This window comes from Siniperca chuatsi, linkage group LG15 (assembly GCF_020085105.1).
Source record: "Siniperca chuatsi isolate FFG_IHB_CAS linkage group LG15, ASM2008510v1, whole genome shotgun sequence".
NCBI lineage: Eukaryota > Metazoa > Chordata > Actinopteri > Centrarchiformes > Sinipercidae > Siniperca > Siniperca chuatsi.
In genome coordinates, this window is record NC_058056.1 from 17,559,527 (window position 1) to 17,571,748 (window position 12,222).

At 40.1% G+C, this 12,222-nt stretch overlaps 1 protein-coding gene across 2 annotated transcripts in view; it reads left to right on the forward strand.

The window, feature by feature from the left end:
- The window catches only part of LOC122861989, a 98,674-nt gene that overhangs the window by 45,488 nt on the left and 40,964 nt on the right, over window positions 1-12,222 (forward strand). The window contains exon 4 of one of the 2 annotated variants that reach the window (XM_044167135.1): window positions 12,017-12,151. The exons of the other annotated variant lie outside the window; for it this stretch is intronic. Within the exon in view, the coding sequence (XP_044023070.1) occupies window positions 12,130-12,151 (22 nt within the window). The 5' untranslated portion in view covers window positions 12,017-12,129. The remainder of the gene's footprint in view (window positions 1-12,016; window positions 12,152-12,222) is intronic. 2 annotated transcript variants of the gene reach the window in all.

Here is a 12,222-nt window from a genome sequence, read left to right on the forward strand (position 1 = left end):
TCATTTTGCATCTCTTTGGGTCTGGGTGTCTTGCTGTTATGTAAGAGGGGTGGGGGGCCTTCTTCATGTCTGTGCCCAGAGGCCCTCATAATCCATCTATGGGCACAGTGCACACAAAAACACACTGTTTGGTCTTTGGTTGGAAAATATTGTTTCAGTAGCAAAATGTCAGTTCCATTAACTGGCAGATTCAACGCCTCAGTGGTAACGTGCTTCCTACAGTCAACATCAAACCTATATACTTCTGTGTCTTTACCTCCCCTCCTACCTTGTATTGTCTTGAAGTGGTGACAGCTTGGCACAGCAGTGAGAATCTGATTGCAGGAGATGATTGTGCTTTTCCATCAACACAACAGGTGAATGCATTCATTGTGCATGTGATTGTACGAGTGCTGACAATTGGTTTAAAAAGATCTTTTTCCTACTATGTCTGCAAATGATGCTATCTCCCACCTTTTCTCAACCATCTCTCCAGTAACTTTTAAACACCTCCTGCAGACATTTCTGGCATTTTTCATCCAGAGAATAGATGTCGTGGAGTTTCATTTTTGGGAAATGAGAACAGCGTATGTCTCTTACTTTAAATCCGCTCCATTAGTTCAGTGAACTCCGTTCCTCTCTGTGACGGTTGAATATGTGTGGGTGACAGTACAAACAAAGGTGAATCGATGCATTTCCCAGAGGAAGAGACAAAGAGAGGTTGAGAGGAAGACAGAGAGTGAGAGAGAAAGTGAGAGAAAAGACTGAGAGATGAAGGTGGCAGCACGACATAGGGAGTGTGACAGTGTCATGCAGGCTGGTTTCATCGTTTCTCTCCAGCGCCCTAGGGAGATCATTAGCTTGCAATATGGAGTCTATCAATCGTCACAGAATACCGCTCTCCCCTCCGGATACATGTCCCGTCTGTCTGCCTCTCTCTCTCTGTCTATCTATCTGTCTGTTTGTCTACATGCTGCTCATAGATGTACATTCACGATCATGAAAATCTAGTTAGCAGGAAACTGGTTGCATGTGACCTAGCCCTTGGGGGTCTTTCATGCAAAAAGACAGTAGACTAAAGAGTAGCTGTTATCCCCTCACTACACTCTGTGTGTGCTTGTCAGTGGCCTGTCTTTTTATTTAACTAACTTGAGGTTTAGGATTATATACTCCATATGCTGAAGTATTGAACTGACAAATCTAGTAAATGTTGTGAGGACCCATATCATGGTGCAGAGGCAGGTATGGCAAAAAGGCAATTTACTTGGTGTTTGCTCAAAAACAAGGTCGGCAACAGGTAGACAGTCAGTGAAGGCAAATTAAAGCTAGGTGGCACAACAGACAATCTGGAAAATGAGTGAAGCTACTGCATCTATAGGGAGGGGCTAATTAAGGGGGAAGGAGGGGCAGGTGTGCAGGCAGATACAAATAAGGTGACTGAGGAATGATGGGAAAAGCTGGGAACAACTGCTGGACAGAATGGGCATGGATGGTTTATGGTAAATACTAAAACATAGCACTTAATTCAGGTCATAAACAACGTCAAAGCAGGTTCATAAGATCCACGAGAAACCAAGATGGCGACCCTGTGCTCTGTGAAAAGACAAAATCGAACATTAGAATTATGTGCTAATGCTTATAAGAAAATAGAAATAGACACAGTCTCTGTAGACTCCTTTTTAAAGACGGTTCCTTCATACAGATCATCAATTTTCACTTCACTCACTGATGAGATAAGAAAAGAGGAGGTGCTACAGGCCATCCAACAGTTGGGAAAAGCCTCGGTCCAGACGGTCTGCCTACTGACTTTTATCAGTTATACATTGATGAAGTCTTAAACCTTCTCACTTGTGTGTATAATGAAGTTCTAAACACTGGCTGTATGGGGAGAATCTTTTTATCAGGGTGTTTTGTGTTTATTGTGTAAAAATGGAGATGATGCTGATATAGATAATTACAGATAATTATCTGACTATTATGAATATAGACTATAAAATATTTGCTAAAATAATTATTAATAGATTAAATTATATATTAGATTAAATTATAGAACAAATGTGCAATTAAACAGTGAACAATCTATGTATTTTAAGATAAATTATAGACAAAGCAGAAGAAACGAAGGGTTTTTGTATCACTAGGCTCAATAAAAAAAGCTTTTGATTATATCTCCAGAGATTAGCTCTGGGCTGTGATGAAGGCATATGGCTTTCCTGGTACCTTTATTCAGATGGTGAGATGTCTGTATGTTAAATCAAGTGTTTGTGTAAATGTTGATGGTGTTTTAGAATCCTTTAAAGTAGAGGGAGGTGTGAAGCACGGCTGTCCTTTGAGCGCTGCTTTATACATATTAGCCATTAGTCTTTTAATCAAAAGAACATCAACAGCCGTATTGCTGGTACACATGTAGGACATGCTCACAAAGTTACAGCCATTGCTTACACTGATGATGTCACTGATGAAATCAGCTGGAGATGGATGTTTTAAGCATCTGGACTGGAGCAAAACTAAATTATAATAAAACAGAAGGAGTTTGGAGCGGAGCGGAGAGTGAATAACTTAAACAAGAAATTAAAATACTTCATTTGAACATCTGTAACAGAGAATCTGGTGAAAGAAACTGGGAGAAAAAAACTGTGTGAAATTAAAGAAGAGGTGAAGAAATGGGAAAACAAAAACATTAATTTCAAAACAAGAGTAAACAAGGTCAAAACCTTCATCTCATCCAAACTCCTTTTGTTAGCCAACATTCTTCCTCCACCCAACAAAATGATAATCAAACTAAACAGTGTGTCAACTTAATTTGGGGCACAATCAGGGCAGTGACCAAAAGAGAATTAATGTATAAAAGCAAAGAATACGGGGGTTAGAAGCAGTCGAGATTGATAGTAGATTAAAAATTGCTTTTATTAAAAATGCTGCCATCTCTAGAAATGCTCTCTGGGTTGGTGATCGCTCCATGTGGCGAAAAAGATGAGGCAAAGCAAGATATGGCCCTTATTATAAATTATTATATGTAGATTTTATTACAGAACACCAGCATCTACAGATAGACTGGTGTGATTTAACTAGCAAAATTATCTTTAGTAAAATTAATGATTTTAAACATGGGGGGTTAATTAAATATAAAAACTTAACTGATAATAAAGGCACAGAGGTGATCAAAATATAAAAAAATAAAAATCTGTCAGAGAGCATTAGAGTTGTCTGGTGGCTTATTTCTGTTGGCAGATTCCTGTGAGAGCTGTAGTGTCATGGAGCTGTTATGTAAAAACTAAAGAATGTCCCATGATGTATTGTGATGAAGATGAAATACAACAGCATCTTTTAATGAACTGTTACAGATCACAGGCAATACTTTTCTCCTTCCATTCCTTCTGAGCCGTGTGTCTATTTGTATTGGAAGGGAGTGTGGAGATTCTCAAGTTAATGCATTTAGCATTGTTTATGGACACCTCACCTTGTATGATGTCCATTGCAAAGCATTTATAAGATAGAACATTATCAAACCTCTAGGTAGGAGCTGTATGTATAAGGAACATCATTATTGCTCAACACTTAAAGCAAGGCCTTCTACTAAAACCTGTTTCAGCACTGAAGGTTACTTGAATTTGTTTTGTGCAAAGAACAGAGGACCCTGTGCAAAAACGTAAAAAGCTTTCCAACTCGCATTGGTCTGCATTCCTGATGTATCTCTGCAAGTTGTTCAATGCTGTCTGCTCTTTCTGTGACAGAACCACAGAAAGAGCAGACAATGTTTACAGCATTTCAGTCACCTTGTTTTTCTTTTTGTTTTTACTCTTACAGCACATTAGCTTTATGAGATACATTCAGCTGCACATCTGTAATTCTGCCTTTGGAGACGTCTCCTTTTCCTCAGTGAAACCCCTCTGGGGTACAGTACAGTGCAGAGTACAGTAACTGTTCATTAATGAAACCGATAGCATCCTGCAGATTACCATACTGCTTTCTTCTGGAGAGACCTCTTGATCTAAGAGTTTGTTTAAGTTTACTTTCTCTAATTACACAATGCATGCCTATTGAGCTGTAGTATTATATCAGCAAACTTAATGCCCAGTTCAAAGTGAAATTCAATGAGCTGACATACTGGAGCGTTGCGCTGGGAGTAGCTGAGCGGAAATAGACATATGACTCCGAAGGAATGGAAGAAGTATTGCGAGGCAACGGAAAAGTATTGCAACAGAACGCAAATTTTATTGTGAGAAAACGCGAAATATTGCAAGGGATAGCAAAACATATTGTGAGCGAATGCAAAACATATAAAAATCTTGCTGTGACCTTTGGGGGCCTCCGTAAAAAAAATCTTGCTGTGACCTTTGGGGGCCTCCGTAAAAAACAGATATGCCATGGTACTAAATTAAACCAAATAGTTATTGACAGTAATTGACCATTGACATTGTCGTATAAAGGGTTTGCTGACCTCCGGAGGAGGAGAACTTTGGATAGATCTCAGCATCTTCCCAGGAACATACTGACATTTGATACGAACGACCGAAACTGATATCTCTAAGCACTTTTTAACTTGGCACTGTATAACATATTTATTATTGCTTTTGAATGTCAGAAAAGTATAGAAATAAACTAAGGTGAAGCTGTATGGAAACACCCTTAACAGAATTTCCATAATATCCTTTCAATGGATGCATTTGTGCAGTACAGTTTGTCTGTTGGGATTTTTGCCTCTCTTGACAGTTTGCAGGTTTCTGTCCTCTTGTTAAAATAAGTTTGAAGTCCATATAGAATTACAGAGTTGGCTCTGAGGATCTGTGTTAGCTCATACATTATATTACATACAAATATTATTAGGGGTGGGACTCTTTGGTTTATTGGTCTATATTCAGTTTATTTTTTTTTGTTTTCCTATCTTATCATCACCTGGGGAAGTATAACTGTACCTCCCTGTGTGCCACAGAATTGTTCAGTGCATATGTGAAAATTTAATTTCCACTACAAAGTGGAACTGTAAGCAAGCTGGTGGAGCTGGCAGGTGCACAACTGCAACAAGGATGGGAAAATGTTATAAGTTCGTACAGGTTGTTTTATTTCACTGACACGGGTGTGTGCTCAAGACTGCTGATGTTGAAGTTCATTTGGTAGATTGCTCTGATTTTTCTTTGAACATAATTGATGCTTAGCTAACTATTATTATTATGCATTTATACTGCACTGTTATATACTGGCATCCTGCTACCACTCCCCCTCTCCCACTGCATGCTGGGATAGGCTTCAGACCCACCCATGACAAGTACGTATAGTTATGGATGAATGGATGTAATAGTCAAGTTCAACCCCACTCCTCATGGTTATATTTTTTGATTGTTTCAAACATACATATACATACACTGTGTTGCCCAACACTGAAAGCTACACCTCTGTAACATGTTCTCTCACACTGCACAAACTGCCAGGTATTTTAAATACTTTTACAGCATCCTCTCATGTAGTTTGGTCTGACATTTAGAAACTATGCAGAGATAGGGCTGTGTTTTCCAAAAAGAAGATAATGCACCAATGACCCTAGTGGCAAAGAGATGAATGTGTTCCTAATTGGAAAAGGATGTCACACACACACACACACACACACACGCACACACATGCATGGATTCACAAGTACACAAACCCACCGACAGAGACCCTCTGGGAGGTAATCTCTCTTCCTGTTCCGGCTATGCCTGGCCAGCCAAGCGAAGCTGCCACCTCATTGTGTCCTTCTGTACCAAGGCTTTGTATGGTCTTCCTGCAAGCAGAGAAAGAGAGAGAGAGAGAGAGAGAAGGGCAATTTGGTCTCCACCAAGACACACATGACACACACAGACACACAAGGCTGCATGGAGCCTGATGCCCTGCAGTATAAACAAAGAGATTTTACAGAGGCTGCAGCATCTGATTCACAGTCTGCTATTTTCTATGTGTGTATCTGTGTGCGTGTCTTACCTGCGAGTGGTTGCTTGTATGTTTGTTCAAGTTAATGGTTTGACAATAAAAGTAGCTCAAATGTGCCATAGTTGAGCATTAAAGACCAGCTGCTCTGGAAGAAAATACAAACGACTGAAGAATTCTCAGCAGCACTGTATTTTCTTGTACATTGTCTTTTTAAAAACGCAACATAAATAGAGACAGTATGACGCATGGGTCAAGAGAAACAAAGTGAATCAGTCAAGAAGGTTGAGACAGGTTGAAATACAATATGCTGTACACGATACAATGGAAGATGTGGTGGTTGAAACAACAAAAAGACCAGGTTTGGAAATTTCAAGACATAGAATTTCTGCTCTTTAAAATATCAGCTGTATTATGTATTTATTGCTGTAATATGTGACAACATGAAATGTTGCTTCAAAAAGAAAAAACACAAATGTGAGAAACGTTATTCTGATTCCGCACATGCGGCAGGCAAAAGGCACTTGGAGGTCAAATAAAAGGAAATGAGCCTGGCAATATGAAACACTAACTCACGACGCATAAATACATGTTTAACAGATATCAACGACCCCATAAATGTAAATTAAAATGATATGTGGGAGCAATAAATACGCTGTTTAATGGCTTTACCCCTCCAGAAGGGCCAGAAGGTTGTTTTTCCTCTATCACGCTCCCTCTTTTCTCATGCACTCACAGAACAATTTCATCATTAACACTGTTTGCATACAAAAAGCTAATTTCACCAGGTTTTGTTCTGTTTCATATCATTTACTTCAGTGTATCTGGTATCCAGCACCCTCTTACTTTACTTTCTTCAGTTTTTCAATTTGTTTCACCTAAGATGTTTTTAAAAATTCATTAACGTTTTGCGCAAAACACTTCTGGGAGTCTCATATTGATTTCTTATTAATAGGTTGTTTGTTGTAATAAATTATTTTGTTCTTAAGGCAAGGAATATGTAAAGTTGGAAAGTAGTTGGTGGAAAAAAAAATGGCCCCAGGTGCCACAAGCAGTAGGGAGGAAAAATATGAATGTCTTTATTCATTTGATAAAAAACAACACTGAGGTAATCGTTAACTGTCATTTTCGACAACTCATGAATGTATGGTCGTTCTCACTCAGTTTTACTCCCTCAGTGTTTTACTTTTGATCAATATGCGTGTGTGTGCATGCATGTGTGTTGTCTGTAATAAATGAATGATACTACTGACTATACATTTTTATGAAATTGAATTGATATAAATATAAATAACACACTGCTTAGTGAAAGTGTCGTACAATCAATACGGCCTTGTCCCTTTCAGCTTTTAGCATCTGCGAATGTTTGCGGTTGTGAGTGTTAGGAAGAAGGATAGAGTTGAAGAAACAAGAGTGAGTCAAAGGAAAGGAAATGCTACCATAACTGCATGACAAACAGTAAGTTGTACAGTGATTCCTTGAAAAGAGTACTTGTCCAGCCTGTTCTCATTCCCTGGGCGTCAAATACAGACATTTTGTCACACCCCTCGCCGCCATATGTACAGGTGTCTTTTCTGTATTAGACACACATGGCTGCCAGAAAGCCTTTATGAAATCAGGAGGTGTGGTTGGATGGGCTAAACAAACCCAGGACTTTCACCCAGGAGACAGGGCTTCGTGAACCATGTGAAACCAAAAGTTAATGTGGACTTTACATCGTTTCTGAAGACGTCTCCTACTAACGCCAAAGGGTAACTTGGGGCGAGGGGCGTGACATAACGTCCTTATTTGACGCCCTGGGAATGAGATCTCAAGCAGAGATGAGTAGCGGCCTACAGAGGTCTGGGAAACTCACTTCTTTCTAACTCCACAAACCCAGATTTCTTTCATTTTCCAACTTGTGGTCTTCAACCCCAAGTGACGCAGACTCAAGTGGCATCACTTATCATATGCATTTATCAGACTTTGCACAGCTCCCTCTGGAGCCACAGAAGGCTTTATACTACTTTTTTCACATTTGCAGTAGCACTCCACAAGACAGACAGACTTTGATGTGTACAATCGATGGAGTTCCCCTTTAATGTAATATAGGTTGACACAAAGTATTAAGGCAGTGGAGTCTGCAAATTCCCTGGCAGCTGTTTAAAAGCTCATACATACAGGGGGTGGACAAAATAACAAGAATATGTGACAATACATTGCAATCCAGTACAATATCCCCTTAATAAATGCTACCTCTGACAGGAGTTTATTTAACTCTATGGTATTTTCTGAGGCTGTAGCTTGTGTTATTGTTGTTTTAGATTAGCATTATATTGGCAGATTTCTCTGCTATTTTCTCTACCCTCCTGCACACATCCGTGCTAAAAAAAAAGTGCAAATGCTCACTCACAGTAACATATTACCATAAGGAGATTATTTAAATATTTACTCAAAGGAAGGAATTTATTACTTAAAGGAAGACTTGCAGAGTGAGTGAGAGGGTTATAAGTCTGGTTGTTCAAGGGAACAACAAGAATTAGGGATACATCCAGGCAGATATGTGCACTCATACACACACATGCCAGACTCATACAGTACACCCACAGTAGCATATCTGGAGCAGCCTAGCGGCTCTTGTTAATGCATTATTGGAGCTGCCATCCTGATTCAGTCTATTTACAGCCTTTTTCAAGTTTGTTTACTGCAGCCTGTAACTCATGCCAGCAACAGACAGACCATTCCTCTCTTCTGCACATATAACTTTTACTGGGCTAACAAACTGCAACCATCGACAGGGATGCAGGTAGGCCGGGGAGGGAGGGAAGAAATGGAAGGAGAAAAGAAAAGGAAGGATTCATGGCTGCTTGTAAATTTGTCCATCAGAGCTTTCATTCTTATCAGCTACATTTGCTCTCTTGGCTCCACAATGAGCTGTCTAGACTCCATTCCAAATGAGTTCAATTCTACCCTTCACACACAGCATTTTTAACTTGAAATGATAGATGTTTTGTTTTGGGAGCGAGGAGAGGGAGAAAATAAAAGAAATTATGTGTTTTTCAAGCTTCATTAGTGGATGGATCCTGTTTCACACACAGGCGAGACTGAGGAGGATAAATGAGAGGTAACAGAGAAAAGGCTTTAGAGATGTGAATTTATGCAAAACCACAAAAAACTCACCTTTCTGCCGCACCAGAATCCCACTCATTAGCTTTATGAATTTAACATCATGGTAGAGAAAGCCAGAGCATTCAGTCGGCCTGTTTGTTCGGAGAGCTAGTGATTATTGTTTATTACTTCAATAAAAGCCATACAATCCTCAGCCTTCCTGCGCCCATCTGGTATAATGACAACTTAAATATTCAGAGCTGTGCAGCCATAAAATAAAAACAGAAAGAGTAAAAAATAAAGTGTGTGCAGTAGCTGGCTAGCTTCCCCCCAGGGTATTTATTTATTTATTTTCATACTCCTCCAATTTTGGATTGAGAAATGGACTGGACATTTAAAAGCAGGGGCTTGGCTCTTCAACAATGAGGGATAATTTTTTTATTTACCTGCCTGCATGCACATATGCACACCCGTACACACTCCAACAAAGTCACATTCACATACAAACATGCACACACCCACACAAGTACAATCATACTCTAATCACATGCCCAGAGGACATGACATAACGAGATAAACCACCACAATTTTGCATGCACAATAATTACACCAAAGTATCATACATACACTGCACCAATTAAGCTAACACAATTAACTCCAGGGCCATGGAGGATGTTAGAGGCTTGGTGTACCTTATGAGAATTTGTAGCAGGTCCCAGTCAATCCTCATTTCATATAATTCTTCCAAGTATCATGTAACCGTCTGCATTGTGCACCTGTGGAGTATTAGGAGGGCCATTTGGCTCTGATTACATTCTCAGTCTCTGGCAGGCACTGTGTTTTGTTGTCTCTGCCAAACTGTTTTGCTTTTGCAGGAACACTTAGTTCACCGAAGCTGTCTCTCTAGCATTCTCTGTACAAACCTTTTTACACTCTGCGCCATCTCTTCACCTCTCTCTACTTCCTCTTCACGTCCCTTCTCCACCCTCTGTCTTTCTGTCTCCCTATGGCTATAATGAAGGACACTGTAGGCGATCGATACCTGACAATGTGGCAAAATCATATATTTTTCCTCTTCTCTTAGCAAATTCAATTTGGTCCTTAACATTCCAGTGGCTTTAATTAGATGCCGACGGTAGCAAATTGCAATTTACATTTTTATAGTTTTTCGAGTTAATTAGCTTGCTCACTCAGCCAGACCTGACTTGTTTATGCCCCCCCTCCCCTTCTCATTCTGTCCCCTTGTCTACTTTTTGAGGCCTCTGCTTGTGTTGTGTTTACAATGGAAAAAAGCTTAATGTGACACAATTCCTTCTCAATAAACCAAATAAAACATTAAGCCTACAAACACTTCTTTTATTAGCCATTTAGAAGATAGCTAGTGTGTTGCTTTGACTATATCAAAAAGTTTCCCAGCCTCACCGATGTTACGTCCCATTGCACAAAAACATTTTAATCATCTCTTTTATGAGGACAGACCTTATAAAAAACCAAGTAACTTTGTTCTGGATCTTTCCTGTTAAACTCTTTTGTTCAACTCCTTCTGACAGACCACTGCTGTGACCCTTTAATGGCATCAGAGTGGAAATGATTGTTAACTATTTCTTATTGATTTGGACTAACAGTGTTGTCCGTGTACATATGTACAGACATGATTCTGTTCAGCAGTTTATAATTTTACAAATAGAGGACAGCACTATAAAGTTATCAGAGTGGCAATAATTTTATCTTCGTTTGCAATGATTGTGAGGTAAACAGTAGAAATACCACATCACGTTACAAATGTATTTATTTATATGTGTGCTTGCTCTTATTTGATTGGCCAGAGCAGTGCCTTGTTGGATGAAGTTGCATTGTGTTGCAGTGAAAGTTAAGCCAAGTTCCAGACGACCCTGTGGTGTTTTGCCAGAGCCCTCCGCATCAGCACCCTCGCTGCATCAACGGACTGGCCCCTTTCAACTGAATACATTTTTTCACACAGGGCTAATGTTGGTCTGAACATGCCCTTAGACAGCAGTGGCAGTGACAAAAGAGGACAGTGACTACCACTCTTGTATGTGCATGCAGCTATTTGCCACTGTCACCAGAGTTGATGATCACTGAACTCTTCAGGCTCGCTTCTGCAGCTTGCCGTGTAATCATGGCAACTATTGGAACCACTACAAGGAAAACAATCCAAATTATACCCAGTAAATGGTATCTGAGTACTTCAAATTATCTATATTACCCCAGTTTTCAAAGATATTAATGAAAAAAAGGGCTTGGAGCAACATCAGTCGCAAAGTTAGATTATCCTTTATTTGACCTACAATCATTTTTTAACCAGTCTCTCTTTTTTGTTCTACAGCAATGTATGGTACAGTAAACGGTGGGTCTGCATGCATGTAGCTGGTAGCTGCAGCACAGCACAAATGTCACTGTGTGACAACCACTTGCTGTCTGAAAGCTCCTTTACTAATACATCCACTCCAACCTTACAGTAGGTTCAGTTTAAAAACTGTAAACTTCTCTTCAAGCCAAAACACACCACGGTTGCCCCAGAAATATAGACCTCTGTAGAGCTGACCCCTGCCAAAATACAGCTGACCCGAACTGCTTGCAGCATTCGTGCAAAGAAATAAGATTGCAAAGTGAATGCTGTGACCTAGCATTGTCAAAGAAAAGACAAGAGACAGTATCTCCTTGTGTAACTTGTCTGACATTTTCTTGTTTCTTTATCCCAACTCATTATCATGTTTATTCTAAAAGTAAACCTTCCTTTTAGATGACAGATATCCACAGGAGAGAGAGAGAGAGGTGAAGGGGGAGATAAAGCAAGAGATGGGAAAAGTCTGTGAGTGCAAGCGAGGTAGATAGAAAGAGAAAGACAGCGGGAGAGGGGAAGAGTCAGTCAGTGCGGGAATCAGCCGAGCAGACAGGCAAGTCACCTCTACTGTCAGTCATCACTCCCCCCTGTGACCAGAGGACTAAATGAAACAAGGCCTTAGAGGTCCTCCATGTTGTCTTCTGTTTCATCGTCTTCCACCATCACTCTTCATCTCCTTAACAGACATCAGACATTTAGTCATGGAGCACTGCAGACTGTGGGGCTGGTTGGGGGACCAAGGGTTGCTGACTGCCAGAAGACCATGTAAGCAGTGACCTCCATTACAGCACAATTAAATGACTCGTGTCCTCCTCCAAGGTAAGAGAGCACTTGTGCTTGACTCTCCCCCTCTTCTTGTCCTTCCATCTATTCCTGCTTCCACCACCTCA